The sequence below is a fragment of the Chelonoidis abingdonii genome, chromosome 6 (assembly GCF_003597395.2).
Source record: "Chelonoidis abingdonii isolate Lonesome George chromosome 6, CheloAbing_2.0, whole genome shotgun sequence".
Classification (NCBI taxonomy): domain Eukaryota; kingdom Metazoa; phylum Chordata; order Testudines; family Testudinidae; genus Chelonoidis; species Chelonoidis abingdonii.
Window position 1 is genome coordinate 98,025,527 of NC_133774.1, and position 22,631 is coordinate 98,048,157.

The 22,631-nt window shown below is 40.4% G+C and overlaps 2 protein-coding genes across 2 annotated transcripts in view; both read left to right on the forward strand.

Annotated features, from left to right (window-relative positions):
- Positions 1 to 22,631, forward strand: part of ENTREP1 (endosomal transmembrane epsin interactor 1) — a 380,498-nt gene that overhangs the window by 322,022 nt on the left and 35,845 nt on the right. The window lies entirely within an intron of this gene.
- CFAP95 (cilia and flagella associated protein 95) overlaps positions 1,632 to 22,631 on the forward strand; it is a 56,169-nt gene continuing 35,169 nt past the window's right edge. The window contains exons 1-2 of the mRNA XM_032798157.2: positions 1,632 to 2,126; positions 15,132 to 15,240. Of these exons, the coding sequence (XP_032654048.1) occupies positions 2,029 to 2,126; positions 15,132 to 15,240 (207 nt within the window). The 5' untranslated portion in view covers positions 1,632 to 2,028. The remainder of the gene's footprint in view (positions 2,127 to 15,131; positions 15,241 to 22,631) is intronic.

Below are 22,631 nucleotides of genomic sequence, written 5' to 3' on the forward strand. Positions count from 1 at the left end.
AAGTTAATTAACTTAGTCTGCAACATGTTTAAATATTTAAAGTGCAGTTCTAATCTGAAAAGTGAATGAAAATGGAAGCATCTTACTCAACAGATCTGCTCCCTGAATGTATTCAGGGTTTTATTTGACCACTTTAATGACAAAAAGTAAGCGTCCATTACATTTTATTCCCATTATTCCAGTAGGGCCAATATAACTAAGAAGGTAAAAGAGTTTGAACTAGGTTTCTCTTCCTTCTTGACAATAGAATTGTGTGCCAAGTTCCAGTCTGTTACACCAGTGCTACCCTATTAGTGACAATGTAGTTCATTTACTGGTGAAATAAGTGGTTTTGCACAGGTGTTGCAGTTGCAATGTTTTGTCCTATAGCGTCCTCATTACAGGTGCTGATGCACAAAGGGCAGAGTGACTCTCATTTGCAGGGCCAATAGTTAGAAAAAACACTTTTTTTTTTTTTAAAGCTTGTAAACAAAACACATTTAATGTGGAAATAATGGAGACAAAATAGGTATAGAACCCTTTAATGTCACTTTTTACCAACACTTTTCAGAATAAAACCATGCTTTATATAGAGAAGGAAATTAGAGCAAAGCATCTTCTCTCCAAAGACAGACAATATATTTAAAAAAAAAACAAACCTGCAAAAAAAGTAAAGTGATACCAGTAATAGCAGAAACAGAAATAACATGATATGGTTAGGTAAGGTTACCATTTTATCATCTGAATCCTGTTATGTAAATGAATGTTTACACTCTCCTTGGAATAATGCTAGTTTCACAGATTTATTACAAGGAGGATTTGAGGGCATAGAAAGTAAGTGGAACTATGTATTCTGTTTTGGATTTATTTGCTGTAGCTAACTTTAAATCATCTGAGCTAAAATTATAATCATAATACTTGTGCACCTACTTCTCCAAATGGAGTGAAGATTTAAAATATCAGTAAAAAAGTCCTAAACTATTTAAACTAGTTGTGAGAATCAGATCCAATCTTGCAAATCTTTAGGGTGAAATCCTGACCCCACTGAAGCCAGTAGGAGTTCTGCCATTGACTTTAATGGGACCAGGATTTCATCTTTAGCTTCTAAGGCCATCTATATAGCTGAATGGCCCCTCTTGTGACCGTAGCAGTAGCAAAACCAAAATTATTTATTCAGTGCTGTGTGCAAAATTGTTTCTGACATACCCTGCCTGTCTGGTCTCCAGAGCAGGAATACTGTTAACTCAGATTGTTAACTCTGGGGCAGGGCCTTTTTCTACAGGAATTAGCACAGTGGGAGTACTGGTCCATGACTGGGTCAGCTGGCTGCTACCAGACAACCTAGGTAATGATATCTGCATGGTCCCCTAGGGAGCTGGAAGTCATCACAGCACTATTTGTTTCTCTCTTTGTTGCCTCTTGTGCCCTCTAGACTCGGCAGATGGGAGAGGTGAGTCAGCGACGTGCTGTGGAAAATGGGGGAGAGGGTTCAGCTCCCCTCAGCCCCGTTTAAGACAAGGTCACGTTTTTTTTTTATCAAGGGTGTAATAGATGTCTTTACTGGACTACATTTCCCATCATGCAATGTGCCGCAATGCTCCGTTGTTCGCTCGGGTCAAGGCGGAGCGTTGTATTCTGGAAAATGTAGTCCTCCGCGGGGCGGCAGTTCTGCGCTTCGAGCCCATAGCCGTATAGTCCCGGCCGAAGCGCGGAAAGCTCTCTTCGGTGTACTCCCTTCCTCGCAGCGTCTCTCGTTACCAAGGGGATTAGGAGGCGCCTGCGTAGGAGTGTCTCTAATTGTAGCGGAGAGTCTTGGGGCCTCGGGAAGTAACATCTTTTAGGGACTATTTTTGTGCTGAGAGGGAGAGCTGGGCGCAGCGTTACCGCGGAGGGTTGGCAGCAAGGGGCCTTCTCTGGCGAAGTGGGACTGAGCTGCTGGAGGGGACTAGTCCCTGTGTGTGAACGGGAGTGAGGGGAGGTCGAGTGCTTAGGTCTGGGGGGTCAGTACAGTGCAGCAAGTCCTGCAGCTTCAGAGGGACCCACCTGAGGATGGACATAGGACCCCCAGACGTGCTGGAGCGCAAGGGGGCTTTGACTCTGCGCTCGCATTGCATGCAATATGGGAGACCTACCCTAATGTACCGCTGGTAAGAGGGCACCACTGTCGGTATCCCTGGGTCTGTGAACATATGTGGTACTCAGCAAAATGCCGGAGGAAAAAGACATCCACACCTCCTAGAGATGTGTGTTATGGATGACCAGAGGGCAAGTGTGAAATACTGGGAAAGGGTGTCGGCGGTAATAGGAGCCTATATAAGAAAAAGCCCCCAAAATCAGGACTGTTCCTATGAAATTAGGATATCTGGTTACCCTAGTGTTATGCTGTATATGGGACACCCTTGCAAAAAGTCACTCCTCTGGCTTTTTAGATTATGGTGAGTTTTGGCAAAGGAAGGTGTGTAGATTTTGGCCTGGTCTGCACACAGTGTTCATACTGTGGTTGGGTTAGGACTGTGATTTCTTTATTCCTCTTGCTAAAATAGTTATAACTAGTAAGGTCTTGAGCATGGAGGAGTTATATTGGTATAAAGGCGCCTTAAATATAAAGCAATACAACTGTGGTATGTAGACAGTTGTTCCTTTGTGCCCAAGCTGGTAAATTTTCATGCTTTTTCTTGTTTTCTGATTTTTGTTGTTAAAAAGTGGATCTTTTTAGGAGCAATTGGCTTTTTTTTTTTAAATAGTATTCTAGAACATTGCAATATTTGAATTTATACTCTTAAAAATAGCTATATCCAAAACCCTGTGTTGTCAAGGCCAAACTCTCAGTAAGCATATGGGATATTTTAGGACCCAGTGGCTCACCATTTAAATAACTACAGAAATCTAAGGGTGTTATAGAACTGGTTCACTGATGCATGGAGTGGGTGGAATAAACCCCGTGAACGCCTAAGCAGAGGAGAAATAGAAGCAAGATGCACATAGGATCCCTCAGAACTAATTTGCATAAGACTCCTCTCTTCATCCTGGCTTTCTCACAATAATGACCAGCTCCCCAAAATGAGTAACTAATACACTAGTAATGAGGCAAGGAAGAAGAAGGGGAAGGAATATGGGGACCCCTAAAATGGGGAAAGAATCAAACTTCAAATGTTTTCAGATTACTAGTATTTTTTAAATGGGCTTAGCTGTGTGGCCATGATGAGTGGGTTGTAAATACCTAAATAGATCTTTAGAGAGCGCTAACAATTATGGGCTATATTCTGTTTAGCCCTTAAAGAGGTGTAGCAATTTGCACTCTTCTCTATGTTCCCTCTCAAGTGGTGTGTCACCTTATTACTCACAACTTGGGCATTGCCTACGAGACATCATAGAGCCCTCAACTGATTTATACTAAAAGCCCCAATATATATGCATTTGCCATTTTTAACTGCCGCCGGCTATTTTGCAGATGGTTTTATTATATTATCCACACTCATTCCTGGTCTGCCTGCCTCTCTATCTCTCCATGTTTGTATTATGATTATTTTTAGTGTATAGTGGCAGATTATTTTTGGTTCATGCCTAATTATTTTCACTATGCATACGGGCTCATACGTGTTTAAAATCTGATACATCTTTGTAGTCATAATTGTGTCATGAGTAAATTCAGGAGCATTTGCACCTGCACCCTTTTCCATGTATATGTTTTCTGTACTGTGTGGATTTGAGCACAGCACTGTTATTGAAAGCTTTTCTGAAAATCACTGGGATAGTAAATTATGTCCCTGCCTTGATATTTATCTGGCAGTTTACTTAGCATTCCTAAAGTTAAGCACTGCAAATGTTTGTGAGAGATTCATCCATGTGTCTGAGATGTGAAATGTACACCTCTACCCTGATATAACACAACCCGATATAACATGAATTTGGATATAATGCAGTAAAGCAGCGCTCCGGGGAGGACGGGCTGCGCACTCTGGTGGATCAAAGCAAGTTCGATATAACACAGTTTCACCTAATATGCGGTAAGATTTTTTGGCTCCTGAGAACAGTGTTATATCAGGGAACAGGTGTATTGTAAGGAGAGAATGTGCTATTTACTACCATTTTTCCATATCTGAAGTAAACCAATTTATAGTAAAACTATTGTAAATGTAATATGTTGAAATCATAAATAGAAGCAGTATGTAAGAAGAATAACTAAGATGGAATTTTAAATGGAAGAAAAGCTTTAGAATTAGAGTTCCCCGCCCCCACTTCATGGTGTGGTTCTGCCAACTTCATTATGATTTATGAGCCAAGTAATAATTAAAGGTATGGAAAATTTCTAAAGAGCCATGTGTGTAAAATCACCAGATACCAAAAACTACAGTACTCTTGGTCACTTCATGTTTGAAAGCAGACAAACCAGAAGCAGAAAGCCGTATTGGGCAACAATATAAAATCCCCCTATCCAATACACGTATAGAGGCCAGATTTTCAAAGAGAAAAAAAAGGGATGCTTATTGTGGCTCATGAAAGGAAAAGAGGATCCTAAGGATGTTTTCAATGGGTGGTGCTGAGATGTGTGTGGGAAAATGGTGGTTGAGGCTGTCATTTTAAAAAAAGAAATGAAAGCAAAACTGAAAGCATCTCCTGCTGGAATGTTTACTGAATCTACCATTCACTCAGTCTCCCTACTTCTATCTATTCTATATGTCTGTCTAAATACTTACATAGCCTCCACCATCAAGTATTTCATTTCCTCACAAAGGTAAAAATTCCAATCATATCTGTCTTGTTTGCCTTCAAGAGGCAGGTTTAGGGTTTTTAAAATACACGAGAATGAGATTATTATTGCAGGAAAGTGTTGGGAGGAAAGGAGGTGAGGGTTGTGTTTAGTTCTTGAATGTAGTGAGGTTAATAATTCATTTAATCTGGCAGTGAGTTCCATAGCTTGAGGCCCGTACTTGTGAAAGCACTATTTCCTGAGGCTATTAGGGTTGCCAGGGATCTGGTTTCCGACTGGAATGCGTGGTCAAAAAGGGACACTAGCTGGCAGTGCAGCAGGAGCCCGGGGCTAAGGCAGATAATCCCTGCCTGCCCTAGTTCCGCGCAGCTCCCCGAAGTGGGTGCCAGGTACCTGCAGCCCCTAGACTCATGGGTGGCCAGGGAGGTGCTGCCCCTGCCCTGAGGGCTCCACAGCTCCCATTGGCCATAACTGCCTATCTTTAAAATTTGCCAGGAGGTGGGAACCCTATTTAGCAGCATTAATTGAAATTATAGAGAGAATATGGGCCAAATTCTGCTTTCAGATACTCTGATGTAACTCCCATTGATTTCCTCATGAACTCTGCACAGGTACAGTAGAACCTCAGAGTTAAGAACACCAGAGTTACAAACTACCAGTCAACCACACACATCATTTTGAACCAGAAATACACAATCAGGCAGCAATATAGACCCCCACCCCCAAAAGGCAAATATAGTACAGTACTGTGTTACAATTAAATTACTAAAAACAAAGGGGGGGAGAAGCATTCTTCTGCATAGTAAAGTTTCAAAGAGGTATTAAATCAATGTTTAGTTGTAAACTTTTGAAGAACAACCATAAGATTTTGTTCAGAGTTATGAACAACTTCTATTCCCGAGATGTTTGTAACTGAGGTTCTGCAGTAGGTGGGGTCAAGAATTTAGCTCATAGTCTCTAATGATTTCAGAGTGAGAGGCAAATATACAACATTTTTAAAGTTAGAGTTCTGATTCACATACAAAAAACTTGCTTGTAAAAATACACTTTCAGATGTGTGTGCAAAGAGAGGAATTGCACATGCAAAAAGCTAATTAGGTATCAAATGGTTTGTGCATGTGTTTACCTGATTTTGCATGCAATCATAGATGCACTTTGTATTTTCTCTACGTGGATCTGCATATGTGAAAATTTGGCCCATAATCTCTTGTTGCTCTGGCAAGGAATATAACAAAAACATCAGAGAAGGGGACCTCTTACCTCTTAATAATTGTATGTATGTATAATGTCAGATTCTTGTTTAAGTAATGCAAAAAATGAAATAAAATAACTAGGTCATAAAAAGATGGGAGTAGCCTTGGATGTGATGTGCAGAAGTATGATAACAAACCTATTTGTTTTGGTGATTGGTGAGCTAATAAGAAAGGCATCCTGATTCCCAAGTTAAATAAAGCGAAAGGGTTTTGTTCTTCAGAATGAAAATAATGAGAAATCCTTTTATTTTTAGAAATAATTCATCATTTTATGTGTCCCCTGGAATTTCTATTATTAAACTGAACTTTAACAAAGTGATTTTTTAAAAATCTAAAATACATTAAAACTATGCTCTGTTACCATGGGTCCACTTTTATTTATTTAGTATAAAATAAGGAAATTGTAATAGTTAGATCAGTTTTTCATTTTAAATAAATTGTTGTAATAGTACCCTAAGCAAATTAAAGTAACAAATTAGTTAACTACTTAATGTTATCCCATTTTTTTTTTATAACTGAAATTCAAATTCAGAGCAAAATGATCCAACATATCTTTAACTGCTTTGATGTTATTTTGCTATTAGAACATATACCTCCCAGCTGACAATACAGACTAATCAGGGCATATTGCTCCTCTTTTAATCATACTATGAAAGTTCGTAACTCTCATGCCCAAATCCTACTATAATTTTAAAAAATTGAAAACCTTTTACATCTCAGCTTATTGCATATATCAGAACGATAAGGTATTCTACATACTACCAGACTGAACGTACTCCTGATTAGAAAGTAGCAACAGCTTAATACAGCATGTACAATTACATCTTGGAGGGCATAGCTCTTCACCCTGCGTAATATAACCTGATGCCCTTTATGATTGCTACTAAATAAATCAATATATAAACACCAGATATTTATGAAATACCATAGCCTTAAAGGAATACAAGAAAGGAAATGTAGGACATACAAGTAAGGCCACAGTAATGCATCATAAAATATTGAAAAAAGACATAATGGGAATAATATTACATTACTCAGAGTGAAATACACACATTGTTCTGTGAAACTGCATAAATCCAAGATAACATCAAAGCAATTAAAGATATATTGGATAAGCTTTTGTGGGTAAAAAGCCACACTACTTCAGATGCATGGAGTGAAAATTACAGATGCAGGCGTAAATATACTGGCACATGAAGAGAAGGGATTTACCTTACAAGTGGAGAGCCAGTGCTGACAAGGCCAATTCAGTCAGAGTGGATGTAGTCCACTCCCAATAATTGATGAGGAGGTGTCAATACCAAGAGAGGAAAAATGGCTTTTGTAGTGAGCCAGTCACTATTCAAGCCCAAATTAATGGTGTTAAGCTTGCAAATAAATTGTAGCTCTGCAGTTTCTCTTTGAAGTCTGTTTTTGAAGGGTTTTTTTGGTTGTTATTGAAAGATGGCTACTTTTTAAATTTTGTTATTGAATGTCCAGGGAAATTGATTGTGTTCTCCTACTGGCTTTTGTATGTTACCATTCCAGATGTCTGATTTGTGTCCATTTATCCTTTTATGTAGAGACTGTCTGGTTTGGCCAATGTACATGGCAGAGGGGCATTGCTGGTACATGATGGCATATTTCACATTAATAGATGTGGAGGTGAATAAGCCACTGATGGTGTGGCTGATGTGGCTGGGTCCTCTGATGGTGTTCTTAGATTAGAGGATAGAGTAGGCAATGGGGTTTATTACAGGGATTGGTTCCTGGGTTAGTGTTTCTGTGGTGTGTGTAGTTGCTGGTGAGTATTTACTTCAGGTTGAGGGGCTGTCTGTAAGCAAGGACTGGTCTGACTCCCAAGGTCTGTGAGAGTGAGAGATCGTTTTCCAGGATCGGTTCTATATAGTTGATGATGTGCTGGAGAGATTTTAGCTGGCGGCCGTACGTGATGGCCAGTGGTGTTCTGTTATTTTCCTTGTTGGGTCTGTCCCGTAGTAGGTGAATTCTGGGTACCCGTCTTGCTCTGTCAATCTGTTTGCTCACTTCCCCAGGTGGGTATTGTAGTTTTAAGAATGCTTGTTAAAGATCTTGTAGGTGTTTGTCAATGTCTGAGGGATTGGAGCAAATGTTGTATCTTAGAGCTTGGCTGTACACAGTGAATCGTGTGATGTGTCCTGGATTGAAGCTGGAGGCATGTAGGTAAGTATAGCGGTCAGTAGGTTTCTGGTATAGGGTGGTGTTTATGTAACCACCACTTATTTGCACTGTAGTATCCAGGAAGTGGATCTCTTGTGTGGACTGATCCAGGCAGAGATTGATGGTGGGGTGAAAACCGTTGAAATCCAGGTGGAATTCTTCAAAGGCCTCTTTCTCGTGGGTCTATATGATGAAGATGTCATCAATGTAGTGCAAGTAGAGGAGGGGCACTAGGGGACGAGACCTGAGAAAGCATTGTTGTAAGTCAGCGATAAAAATGTTGGCATACTGTGGGGCCAGGTGGGTACCCATAGCAGTGTCGCTGACTTGAAGGTATAAGTTGTCCCCAAATCTGAAATGGTTGTGTGTGAGGACAAAGTCACAAAGCTCAGCCAGCAGGTGTGCCATGGCCTCATCAGGGATACTGTTCCTGACAGCTTGTAGTCTATCCTTGTGTGCAATATTGGTGTAAAGAGCTTCTGCATCCATAGTGGCCAGAATGGTGTTTTCAGGAAGATCACCAATGCATTGTAGTTTCCTCGGGAAGTCGGTGGTGTCTTGCAGATAGCTAGGTGTCTTGGTAGCGTAGGATCTGAGGAAAGAGTCCAAATAGCCAGATAATTCTGCTTTAAGAGTGCCAGTGCCTGAGATGATTGGGGGAGGGGGGAGGCGGGATTTCCAGGTTTATGGCTCTTGGGTAGCAGATAGAATACCCCTGGTCAGAGCTCTAGGGGTGTGTCTGTGTAGATTTGTTCCTGTGCTATAGCAGGGAGTTTCTTGAGCAGATGGTATAGTTTCTTTTGGTAGTCCTCAGTGGGATCAGAGGATAGTGGCCTGTAGAATGTGGTGTTAACATCTTTACTCTCAAAAACAGTGTCATGGGATCTTTAATGATTATGAGTGACCAGGTTGCCTTGGATTTACAACGTCTCCTTTACAATTGGTCCTGGTTCATGACTAGGGTTACTAGGTACTATGATAATACAAATAATAATGAGTGTCTGAAAGATGAGGTAATACACAAAAGAAAACTCCCCTGATTTGCTACTTACTTTCTCTTTGAACTTTTCTATTCTATTCTTTTCTAACTGTAACATTCAAATGCTTTTAGAGTTACCTAGGAAGCCTTGTTACCAGGAAGAAGCCAAGTTTTCCTTAGCTGAAAAATCTCCTATTGATTTCAATGAGTTTTTCTCAATTCATGTTTTCAGAATTTTGCCCTGCTAAAATGTGATCATCCCCACACACGAAAGGACAGGAAATCTTGCAAGTGTAGATTTTACCATAGTATTTATAGGATTTCATGTTTTCAGTCCAGTAAAAATAAATGTCAAGTCAAGCCTAGAAAATTAGAAGATTGGCTTAAAAATCTTGAAAATTTTCAAAAATAAAAATTTTGGGGTTCTTTTTCTTTGTCTTCAGGTTTCTGAGCCTTAGGGTACACTCAGCTCATGCTTTCATGCATTTCTTTGCAACCATGAGGATTAGAACACTCTTTTCTATGAAAGCTGAGACCCCAGTATAATCACTTGATTCCAGGGATTAGGGCTTTAAAGAAACACCAAATATCAGGAGACTTGGCTACAATGACATGTCAGTTTGAAAGTTCCTGTTTTCTCCTTTTGACAAGTGACAATGTTGGTGGACGAAGTATTATACAGTATCAGGATAACAATAATCACTAGAGTTAAGATTGCATAAAGTTTTCTATTTGATTCCAGCTGTTTTCAGCTGCATTTTATTTCTGAAATATTCAGTTCTACACTTGGTCTCTGCCCAAAGATAATTCATTTATTTTGACAGAAAACCAGCTCAAACATTTTTGACCATGGGTAGGGTTGCCAGCTTTCTAATTGCACAAAACTGAACATCCTTGCCCCACTCCTTCCCCGAGGCTCCGCCCCTCCCTGCCACTTCCCCGAGGCTCTGCCCCTGCTCACTCCATCTCCATCCCTTTGTTGCTTGCTCTCCCCCACCCTGACTCACTTGCTCATTTTCACTGGGCTGGGGCAGGGGGTTGGGGTGAGCGCATTGGCTGGAGGTGTGGGCTCTGGAGATGGGGTTTGGGTTGCAGGAGGGGACTCCAGGCTGGGGCTGAGGGGTTCAGAGTGCAGGAGGGGGCCCTGGGCTGGGGCACAGGTTTGGGGCATGAGTGGGGGTACGTGGTGTGGGCTCCAAGAGGGAGTTTGGGTGTGGGAGGGGGCTCAGGGCTGAGACAGGGAATTGGGTAGCAGGAAGGGTTTTGGGGTGTGAGCTCCAGGTGACGCTCACCTCGGTTGGCTACCTGCAAAAGGCGACATATCCCTTGGTTCCTAAGTGGAGGCACAGCCAGGCGACTCTGCCCACTGCCTCTGCCCGCAGGTACTGCCTCTACCCGCAGGTGCTGCCCCTGCAATTCCCATTGGCCACGGTTCCCAACCAAGGGGAGCTGTGGAGCTGGCACTCAGGGTGGGTGGGGGCAGTGCACAGACCCCTGCAGCCTTTCCTCCACTTCGGAGATGAGGGACACGTCGCCATTTCTGGGGAGCCATGCGGAGCTAGGTAGGAAGCCTGTCAGCCCCACGCCTACCGGATTTTTAATGACCTGGTAAGCAATGCTGACTGGAGCTGCCAGGCTCTCTTTTCGACCGGATGTTCCAGTCGAAAACGGGTGGTGGGGAAACTCTGTTTCTGTTATCCAAAATTTGTGCAGCGTTTTCTTGTTTTAAGATGCTCTTCAGCTGAAAATGCTGGGGGACTAGAGGGTGCAATTTGCGGTGCAATTTGCAGTGCACTCCTTGTTTAAAACAAAGGTGTATATAAAAGGAAGGGTTTTGCTGCACATGTATGGGTGGGTAATTTACCTGTACAGTGGAAAATCTAGTCAAATATTTCCTGAAAATTGACAAGGCTATTTGGGGACTCTGTAAGGTGCATAAAAATTGAGAGCAGAGTTCCAGATTGCATGTGTAGCCTTAACTTTGTCATTCTGCATGATTTAACCCTTAAAAGTCCCAATCTTAATGTTTTATCATATTATTATCATGGAAATAACAGTTAATTCAGCTCGTTGTATGACAGTGATCTCCAACCTTTTTATATGCAAGATCACTTTTTGAATTTAAGAACAACCCAGGATCTACCCCGCCTCTTCCCTGAGGCCCTGCCTCGCTCACACCATCCCCCCCCAGTCACTCGCTCTCCTCCACCCTCACTCACTTTCACTGGGCTGGGGCAGAGGGTTGGGGTTCGGGAGGAGGTGCAGACTCTGGGCTGGGGCAGAGGGGTTCACAGTGTGGGAGGGGGCTCCAGGCTGAGCCTGGGGCAGGGGATGGGGTGCAGAAAGGGGTGAGGGATGCAAGCTCTAGGAGGGAGTTTGGGTGCAGGAGGGGGCTCTGGGATGGGGCAGAGTGTTGGGGTACAGGTGGGGGTATGAGGTTCTAGCTCTGGAAGGGAGCTTAGGGCTGGGCAGGGGTTTGGGGTGCAGGAGGGGGTTTGATGCGCAGGAGGGGGTATGGGGTGCTGGCTCTGGAATAGGGGTTGGGGTGCAGGCTTCCTCCAGGCAGCATTTATTTCAGGCAGCTCTCAGTTGGCGGCATAGTGGGGGCTTAGGCAGGCTCCCTGCCTACCCCCGGCTCCATGCCCCTCCTGTAAGGGGCCAACGTGCCCCTGTGGCCACTGGGAGGGGCACATGGCTCCGTGCACTGCCCCTCTCTGCAGGCACCACTCCCTCAGTTCCCATTGGCCACCGTTCCCCGTTCTCGGCCAATGGGAGCTGCGTGGTGGTGTTTGCACACAGGAGCAGCATGCAGAAACTCCTGGCCTCCCCCTGCACAGCCATGGGAGCAGTGTGAGGCCAGAGCAGACAGGGAGCCTGCCTTAGCAGCAGCCCCGCTACACCGCCTGAGACTGCAGTCGACCTGGAGACTCTCCAGTCGATTGCAATCGACCAGTTGGTGACCACTGTTCTATATAAACCAGAACCTGTGTACCAGATAAAATGCTAAAGAAGAAGTTTGCCTTTTTTGTTTTGTTTTCTTGTTATGCTTTTAGATCAGTGGTTTTCAACCTTTTTTAATTTGAAAAATTTCAAACAAAGGTGCAGACCCATTGGAAATCTTAGACATTGTCTACAGACCCCCACAAGTCCCTGGACCACAGGTTGAAAGCCATTGTTCTATGGTAATGACAAACTTTTGCAGACCTCTTTTAGGCATAGTCTGCAGACCCTCAGGCATCCATCGACTACAGGTTGAAAACCACTATTTTAGATGTTAGACTTTAAAAAGAAATACAGAAAGAAATGCTCAGGAATCGCTGAATTAAAAAACGACAACTATAGGACCAGATCAAATTTATATTGAAGTACGAGTGTGGGATTGTTTCCACTAAATCCATTGGAAGTTGGATCAAGACCATAACATTAAAAAAAATTATGCCAAGGGTCTCACCTAAAGTAACAAAAGGAAGGATTTCAGAATTTGGTCTGCCTCTCCCTTTATCCCATTGTTCTTAGGCTTGAATATATATGGTGGTTATTATTTTTTATGTATTTATACAGAGCCATGCTTTAAAGACATGTATGACAGCAAGGTCCCTTTCCTGAAGAACTTAGAATTATCATCACACAATTCTGGAAACACCATACAATAGCTAGTCACAAAGGAGAAAGTTGTTTGTTTTGTTTTTGTTTTCTTAAAGTCAGACCCTTGAACATTGACATTGTTGGGTTTTTTTAATACAAAAAAAAAAGTTAAAATGACAATTTGACCTTCAGCTTGGACTTCCACAGAACAGCTTGTGAGAGGCATGTATGGACCATCTGTCTTGTCTCTTTGAAAAGAAAGAATCCATGCTAGTAAAAGAATCCTTTAGTAGCAAAGCTTGAAAACAACTGGTGAGTCCACAGCCGTTAAAAGGGAGACAAACATTCAAATAGAATACTGTAGTGTACTCCCATAAGAATGTAGGTAGTGACATTTTTCCAATTAAATAAACATTTGTTGGACAAGAATACTTTCCTACTGTCTGTCTTTAAAGCTCTTTTGCATATAGAGAGATTATTTTAAAAGCTGTAAGCAACATTAATTTCCCACCCAAAATATCTTGCCCTGATTTGTATAATGGTTTTTAATGTTATGGCAGTGCCTGCAGGCCCCAGTCAGGTTCAGGATCCCATCACGGTAGGTCCTGTAAAAACACATAGGGCTTGTCTACGTGGAGCAGCAATGTGCACTACAGGGATGTGATTTCTAAAACATACTAAGATGTTGCACACTAATTAGTGCATGTAGATCCTGCTGTTGCACACTAAAAGTTTCCTAATGCACTTAAACGTAGTGCTGTTTGAAACAGTACTATATTTAAGTATGGGAGAGAATGTTTAGTGTGCACCAGAAGCGTCTACACAGAGAATTAGTGCACAGCACATTAGTGCGCTTCAGAAATTACATCCTTGTAGTGAGCATTACTGCTCCGTGTAGGCATGGATGGACTCAGAGGATGGTTTGGGATAGCTGTTCCTCCGCATTAAAGCCCTTAGAGTCTCGCAGGCCTCAGTTCTCTCCATCACATTATTCAACATCTATATAAAACTAGTGAGAGAGCAACTGCGAGAACACATTTTAAAATACCATCAATATACAGATGACATCAAGATCTAAATCTCCTTAACATCAGCTAAATTCTCTCACATGCACACAGTGAAATCCTGGCTTTGTTTAAGTCAATGGCAAAACTCTCATTGACTTCAGTAGGATCAGGATTTCACGCACACCAATTTAAGCTATTTCTCTCACCAGGGAAGGAAAGGTGGGGGGTGAGGGGAGGATATGTTTAGGGTTTACATCGATTCTTGCACTTTACTGCTGTTGTTCAAAGTTGTCTTTTTTTATTTTACAGTTATCCCTTAGCAGTTCTGTTGATTATATGTATCCAAAAGGTGTCTCGTTAGTGTAGTGTCCCTGCATAATCTTTTTCTGTGTAGCTAAAATGACAGTAAGGTGAAGACTAGCAGTTATATTCCTCCCCCATCTAGAAGAGTTTTCTAGGCATAGATAATGTATTCAGTAATAAATCCAAGTATCCATTGAACATTTTATACTTCTGAATGCTAGTTCCTGGCACAAAAATTAAATTCTCTCCATCGTTTGTAACCATGAAGAACTTTTTATAGAGTGCTGTATTGGCTGAACCTTTATAGGTGCTCTCCAGGATGTAAATAGAAATGGATTTTTGACGACAGTGCTTGGCACATAGCATTCTATCTTTGCGACTGAAAATCTCTTCTAGTGTATCCCACTCACCAGTCTCAGAGGAGCAAACAGAATCCATTTAGACTAGGTATGGAAATTCAGTCTCAGATTTAATTGTTTGCTAATAAATTATTTTAAAGGCTTGAGCAGGAGGGAATTGGATACTTGTCTGACATTGGCTTTCCCTTAGCTAGTGAGTGCTTTTCACCAGCAGGCAGCTTGAGTTCCTTGTCTGGTGTAAACAGATTAGTATGTAATGCAGGATTATTTGTATAATTTGCATAGTGTTTATTTCACTAAATATAGAAACTTTCTGATTTAAATGTTAATTGTTTTATCACAAGATACCTTGACCTAAAATTACATTCTTTTTTTCATGTAATTTTGGATTCTTATAACAGTTTTTCAAAGGGGAAAAGGGGTAGTGATAGGTTAGCTGATATGCTGTAGTTTTGTTGATGTAAAACTTCAGTCAACATGTCTATTGCTTTCCTAGTTTCTTTCTGTTAGATTTTTTCTTTAATTTTTTCCATTTAATTATATTTAATATTACTATTAAATATATTATTTTCAGTAGTAAATCTCACTCTTTACCTCTAGGTGCAATAAGATACTATTGATTATAATAATAGCATAAAAGAATGGGTGGTACAGTAGAGCCAAGCCTATGATATGCATAAATGTGGAGAATTTCACTATATCCAGTGAAATTTTGATTTCCAAACAAAAGATCATGATTACATTTGTCGTCTCACAAATATAAACTTTTTTTCAAAGGCACCAAAACAGAGAGGCTGAACCTAAAGATTATGATATAAATGAAGTTCCTTTGGGTTCAAAGAATTTATGTCAATCTACCTACTCAAGATTTGGAACTATGGATGGGGTAAATATTTTTTCTTTGTTTTAGCTCAAATTATTCAATATTGTTTATGTATTTATCATTAGGGCTTGCATCTGGTTTTGGGTTTGGAGGCATGTGTTGAATTGGCCTCCAGCATGGACCTATTGGACAAACATAATAAAAGAATATTATTTAAATTCCATACCACTAAATTAACATTTCTTTTCCTTGTCTAAAGGCTACCTTCCTGGTTCCGTTTACAATGTTTTTAGTGTTTTTCAAAGTCAGTCATGTTAGACTTCTTTCCCACCCTTCTGCTTTTGTACCCTTCCTGATTACTTATTGTTAAATTAAAAATAAGGAAAACAGAGTAAGAAAAATGAAAAAATACTTATTTACAAATCTAACAAAATTATGGGATGCATACAGGCATAAAAAGAAGCTAAATTTTCAGAACTATATATTATAATACAGCAAATATTGCTTTCAAATATGTGGACCAGAATGTCTATTGGCTTTAAAGGGGTTTGGTTCGGTTAAAATAATCAGGAATGGAGCTATGCCCATCTACACCAGCTAAGGCTCTGGCACAGACAAAATAAAACTGAAATCAATTTCTTTCAGCAGTATACAAAAATTTTTCTTTAATGAAATCCTGTACTTAGATGTAACTTTATTAGAGCTTCCTTCTCCAGAAACCTTTAATCAACCGTACCACCACTTCTAGGACAGGAGTCTAGTTAGTGTAGTTAATACCCTTGTCATAAACAGATGGTTAAGGGTTAAAATCTCTTTTACTTGTAAAGGGTTAAGAAGCTCAGTAAACCTGGCTGACACCTGACCAGAGGATCAATAGGGGGACAAGATACTTTCAAATCTTGGTGGAGGGAAGTCTTTGTTTGTGCTTTTTGTTTTGTTCGTTGTTCGCTCTTGGGACTAAGAGGGACCAGACGTACATCCAGGCTCTCCAAATCTTTCTGAATCAGTCTTTCATGTATCAAAATTGTAAGTAATAGCTAGGCAAGGCGGATTAGTCTTATGTTTGTTTTCTCAACTTGTGAATGTTTCTTTTTGATGGAAGGATTTTTACCTCTGCTTGCTGTAACTTTGAATCTAAGGCTGGAGGAGGGGGTTGCGTCCCTCTGGTCTATATGAATCCAAGTACCCTGTAAAGCATATTCCATCCTGATTTTACAGAGATAATATTTACCTTTTCTTTCTTTAATTAAAAACTTTCTTTTTAAGAATCTGATTGATTTTTCTTGTTTTAAGATCCAAGGAGATTGGGTCTGAACTCACCAGGGATTGGTGGGGGGAAAAGAGGAGGGATGGTTAATTCCTCCTTGTTTTAAGATCCAAGGAGTTTAAATCTGTGTTCACCAGGGAATTGGTGAAGTCCCTCAAGGGAGCCCAGGGAGGGGAAAGTTTTGCGGGGGGACAGGTAGTGCCCCAGACACTAAAATTTCTGGGTGGTGCCAGTGTTACCTGATCTAAGTTAGTAATTAAGCTTAGAAGTGTTCATGCAGGTCCCCCCTTTTGTACTCTAAAGTTCAAAGTGGGGAAAAAAACCTTGACAACCCTCCTCTTTAGAACATCTTTATTACTGTTATTTGTTGTTGTTGTTATTATGAGTTAGTCTTCCAAGTTTAGATCCTCCTCTCAGCCCTCAATTCACAAGCCTGGCATCTACCTTCTCTCTCAATCTGCACACTCACAGTGATGAACCTCAGATTGCACTAACAGACCAAACTCCAAAATTAAACTGCATACTTCGTTATCCAAGATATGCAGTGAAGCATATTCAGTACCAGAACTCCAGCAATGAAGTGTGGAATGTGTAGCTGATCACATGACATCATAACAATCAACTACATATTAATTTAGTTGTACTTGATAATATGTCTGTGTTATTTGGGGTGAGTGAAATTTAGAATGTCTTTGGTTTTAAATTCTTGGGTTTTACAAATGGCATGGTAGATATGTATATTGTTGTCAGTATCCTAATTTTTGAAAAAAGCAAAGTTTTTTGGGGGGTTGGGGGTTGAAATATAACCAGTGGAAACAAATTACAGTTACAGAAGGAGCCATAATTTTTCTTTTCTGACTTTTATGTGTTTAAAAATCCAATCCTGCTCATATTGAAATAAATGGCAAAACTCCTATAGACTTCAATGAGAGCAGGAACAGATCGTAAATTCTCAATCTTTATGTTGTAATAATATGTTTGAATTTACTTATGTCATCTTCACTTAGATTTTTATATAATTTTTAGTGTTGGTATAATGTCTGAAAAGCAGGAGAATAGCATAGAAATATGTCTCAAAAGTAGCAATAAGCCTGAAATAAGTTTAAAATTCTCTTGTAGAGGGAGCCAGATTCTTTGTTGTCCTGCATATGGGGTAATCACTTATACCGCTGCAAAATGGGTGCAAAATACTAAACATTGATACCATTTTTCACTCACTGTGCACTAAGTGCAAGGCAACAGTTAGTTGGGCGCAGGGTAACTTGCAATGGTAGTTACCTTTTACTGAGAATTCTCTTTTAGGTATCAGGATTATGTTATCATCTTATCCCATCAGTGCCATCAAAAGCCTGCCTGTTAGGAACCAACTGCACGATTACCAACTGTCGAAGAGTTTACCCTTGCTGTAGATGGACTCCCCAGTGGAAAGGCCCCTAGAAAAACTGAATACTCTCAGAGGTCATAAAATGCAGAAAACCTATTCTACTGCAACATTTTCATGATTTGCTCTACCTGTGCTGGAAAGAAGGTGAAATACCACAAGAAATGAGAAACGACATCATCATTCTCTGTGAAGAAAAGGGAGACAGGACTGACTGTAACAACTATCATGGCATTTTCCTTCTTAGCATTATGGAAAAAGCCTTTGCCCGAGTTGTCCTGAACAGACTTCAGACCCTTGCAGACAGAGTCTATCCTAAATCATAGTGCAGTTTCAGAGCTAAAAGGTTTACTATTGACATATTCTTCCCAGTGCGACAACTATAAGCGAAATGCAGAGAAAAAAATAAAGCCCCTTTACATGGCCTTCACTGATCTCAGAAAGACTTTTGACCTTGTCAGTAGAAGCGGACTATTTGCATTTCTAGAAAAGATTGGATGCCCCCCAAAGTCCTAAACCATGATTTGATCCTTACATGAAAACATGTAGGGCACAATTCAATACAACGGCTCAGTCTCTGAGGCTTTCCAGATTTGTAGCAGAGTGAAGCAAGGCTATGTACTTGCCCCCAACTCTGTGATCATCTTCTCCTTGCTATTGAAACAAGGTTTCAACTGAAGGAATCTACTTGCGCACGAGATCTGATGGAGAGCTATTTGATTTTACATGACTCAGATCTAAAACCAAGACTCGGGAGGCCCTTGTCCAACGCCTTCTCTTTGCTAATGACACAGCAGTGACAACCCACAAAGAAGCTCATCTTCAGAACCTTATGAACAGTTTTTCCAAAGCCTGCCAAGATTTTGGGCTTACCATAAGCCTAAAAAAGATGAACATAATGTGCCAAGAAGTTGAAGCAGCACTCTCCTGCAATATCAACAACTATGAAGTTGAAGTGGTGAACGCATCCACACACCTGGGATCCACTATTGCAGTCAGTCTTTCACTTGAAATGGAACTCAACATCTGCATTGGAAGAGCCGCCACAACAATGTCTAGACTGAGCAAGAAGGTAGGGCAAAAGAACAACCTGACAGAATGCACAAAGATCTGTGTATTGTGCATGTGTTATCAGCACGCATTTGTATGGGAGCAAGACGTGGACCTTACTCTCATTAGGAAAAGAGGCTCAAATGCTTTCGTATGCGTTGCCTTCATTCAATCTTTGGAATCTTCTGGAGGGACAGAGTTACCAACACTGAGATGCTCAAGCAGACCGGCATGCAAACACTCCTCAAACAGAGATGCTTCTGCTGGCTTGGGCATGTGTGCCAAATTAAATGATGGATGCATCCCAAAGGACATTCTTTATGGCAAATTGGCATCTGGAAAAGACCCAAAGGATGCCCAAAATTGCATTTCAAGGATGTGTGCAAGCGAGACCTTAAAGAAATGAACATGGATGTGGACAACTGGGAAGATCACACTTAAGACTGCAGCCTTTGGAAACGAGTTTAACAAAGATCTCTGGAGTTATGAGACGAAGCTGTCCAGCTTAGCAAAGGAGAAAAGAGCTTGCAGAAGGCAGAGTGCAAAGAGTCAAAACATCATCTTTAAATGTGGCAGAGATTGTCTCTCTCAAGTGGGTCTCTTCAGCCACAGCTGCCACTGCCATAAAATCAACTGATAAAATTATTTCTCTCTCAGGGGTGCATATCCATGGTCTCTCGAGATTTGAAGGATGCCCACTACTAACCCTATTTAAATCTGGACATTCCCAAATACTAAATATGAGTCAGTTAAATATGGTATTATCCTTCATCATGAATCATTAAACATCTTATCACACTCCTGCCTATTAATAAAGAATATATTCATAAGTACAGTAAATATGGTAAAAATGTGATGACCAAGCCTATTTGTGTCCAGCTTCTTCATTTATTCAAAACTGTGCAGTCTCTGGAGAAATTATGTGGAAGCCTGACTGAGATTTCATTGGAACCGGGTCCTGTCAATCCTATTGGATCAGTAAAATCCTCATCTGCAGTGGAATTATTTAAATTTCCATGCAGTGGAGAGGCATGAAAAGTTACAGAAGTACAGTACTTATAGCAATGCACTGTTTTCATTTTGAGGAGGCCTTCCCATGTACCACACATTTCCTGTTCATCAGATTCCAGTAAAAGTGCTGTAATTTTAAAAAGAAAAAACCCTGCTGTTATATTCCACCAGGACCAGAGATTTTTTTTCTAGTTTTTCTACAACAGTAGAAAATTGTTATGAACTAAACAGTATGGTACAACACTTATTGTAGACTTGTGTGCAGTGTATATATGCACTGGACTTTTTTTTAGTTATGAATGCTGACTGTTTTATACAGTGTTTTGCCTTAGGGAGACATGTCTTTCTTTTACACTTAATTTGATTTACAGCTAGCCATCCAAGGTTTTGTTTTGGTAGTGAAGAGAGCAAAAAACTATTTTAAACCTCTTTCTGCCAGCTGTACTAGAAAGTATCTTATGGTGAATTGCATTAGATATGACTTGATATGAGATTATTAATTCCACTGTAGTTCAAGAGGTGGTAATTTCTTCACCTCCTACAAGGAACAACTTAAATATATATAACTGTAGATTAGAAAAACATGAATGTTGTAGAGCAGTTCTCTATAACACAAGGGGGTGCACAAATAAATTTTTGTCAGCCGGTTAAGAGATTTATTTTAACATATATTTGGTTGGTGTTTTAGTTGGAGATAGCACGGTGCTCAGTGGCGATAACTGTATCAAGTGTGTGCCAGAGCAACCAAAATACATTTCACCCTTCTGGGGGGAGGGAGGGTGTCCATTAAAACACTTCCTTATAGTTTAAAAAGCAGCCAACCTTATGATCCCAACTAAACAAAACTATGCTATAATTACCAGTGTTGCAATAACACATACTTCTGTCTGCATTCGTCTACGCAAATACTGCTAGATTTCACTCCTTGTCAATAGATGGGGACAGAATATTTGAGATTTTGATGACATTCTCATTGCACATTTAAGAAGCTGGCCATTACAGATGTCTTCACATATTCCAGGCCAAATTCTTGCCCCATTGATTTCAACTGACAAAACTTCCACAGACCTCATTGCAGCCAGGATTTCAACAGCTGTCTCTCCTGTTTCATACTGCAAGTTTCTTGCACCACCATCCAGAAAATCGTCGAGACCCTCTGGATCTCCTGACAACATAGGTTCAGCTACTCCCTTTTCCTTTTCATGATGGGCACCTAGGTGCCCCTTCTCCACTGTAGTTCTCCCCTGAAATGAGGTCAAATAGGCTTGGCATTTGGAAGAGCATGAATATGGATGTCTCCTTCCTCTTCTAATTCTCAAGCATTGCTTTCTATGCTCATCACATCAAGCTCCTGATGACCTACTCCTTCCATGGCAGCTTCCAAAAAAGTCTCCGGAGTAATGTGGGCTTAGCCCTTTCCTTTCATATTCCATATCTGGGCAGAAATGTAAGTCCAACCCCACTCTTTCATCTAGCACTATGCACAGCAGTCCCTAAGTAGCTGAGGCTGATACTTGCCATAGGCAAGGATCTGCCCCCCAACAGAAAAAACAGGCATCACTTACCCCTGCAGCAGGAAAACAGAACTATGACTATGGCTATATGGAATTTCTAAATGCAGCACGCTTGGCTTTTAAAGAAAGAGCTGCCTAGAAGATGAAAAAGAGAAACAATCGCACCATTCCTTTCAGTATCTCTAAGAGGACGGGTTTTCTATTCAGGGAGGAGTGAAACTGAAGTGTTCACACTGGTATAGAAGAACTTGAAGAAATAAAATTAACAATTACTAAGTTTTAACTTAAATTCATCATGTGAGACTCTAAAGAGAACATTATATAGATGGTGTAGTTGAGAGGAATACTCCCTTGATGAAGGCTGTGTGAAAGCACAATGTAATAAGCGTTTTAAGACTCTGTATTAAGTGTTAGAACGTATTTTACTTCCATATCACAGTTGTATTTTTCATGGTAGATACACAACATCTTATGTATGTATTCCAGTGATAATGTTAATGGAATCTGTTTGTTTCCCTACTAATGATGCTGAGACTAGGCCAAGGTATTGATTTTAGATGCGATAGGTCATTATCAAGGCATACATTTCCATTAACAATTTCACTGTGGTATCATACTTCAAAATAGTATGGTACATGAGGTTAAAAAGTCCACATGCTGAACAGACATTGGTTTGCTGATTGAATATAGCGATGACCAGGCAGAATTGTATAGTGTGCATTATTACTTCTAACTATTGAATTAAACAATGAATTTTAAAGAAATAAACTTGAAATTTCAATTAAGATGCTGTCATTTTATTTAATAGATGTTCATGCAAATATCAATACAGCTGAACACACTATGTAAAGAATGCATTATCACTGAACATTTTCCCTATATTTTCACCAATTACAAATGAAACTGGGAATACAAGTACAATTTCTTCGTATTTTTATTGAACTACTGAGAGCTGATTAAGATGAGATTTTAGACATTTTTCTGCACTTTTATGAATAATATGGTGGTGTATTTTACTTTTTTATGTTTGTTATAAGGTCATCTATTCATGTAGCTGGTTTGAATGAAATCTCATTTGGTAAAATGTAAGAGAGGGTTTTCTTAAAGTATTGTGATGGGGCAAGGCCAGATGGCTACAGTAAAGTAGTGAGGAACAGGTATGTTAGCCCCAGGCTAAACAAATCCCTGGTACCATGGTAACCAAATGGCAGTTGCTCCAGGTTAATCAAGA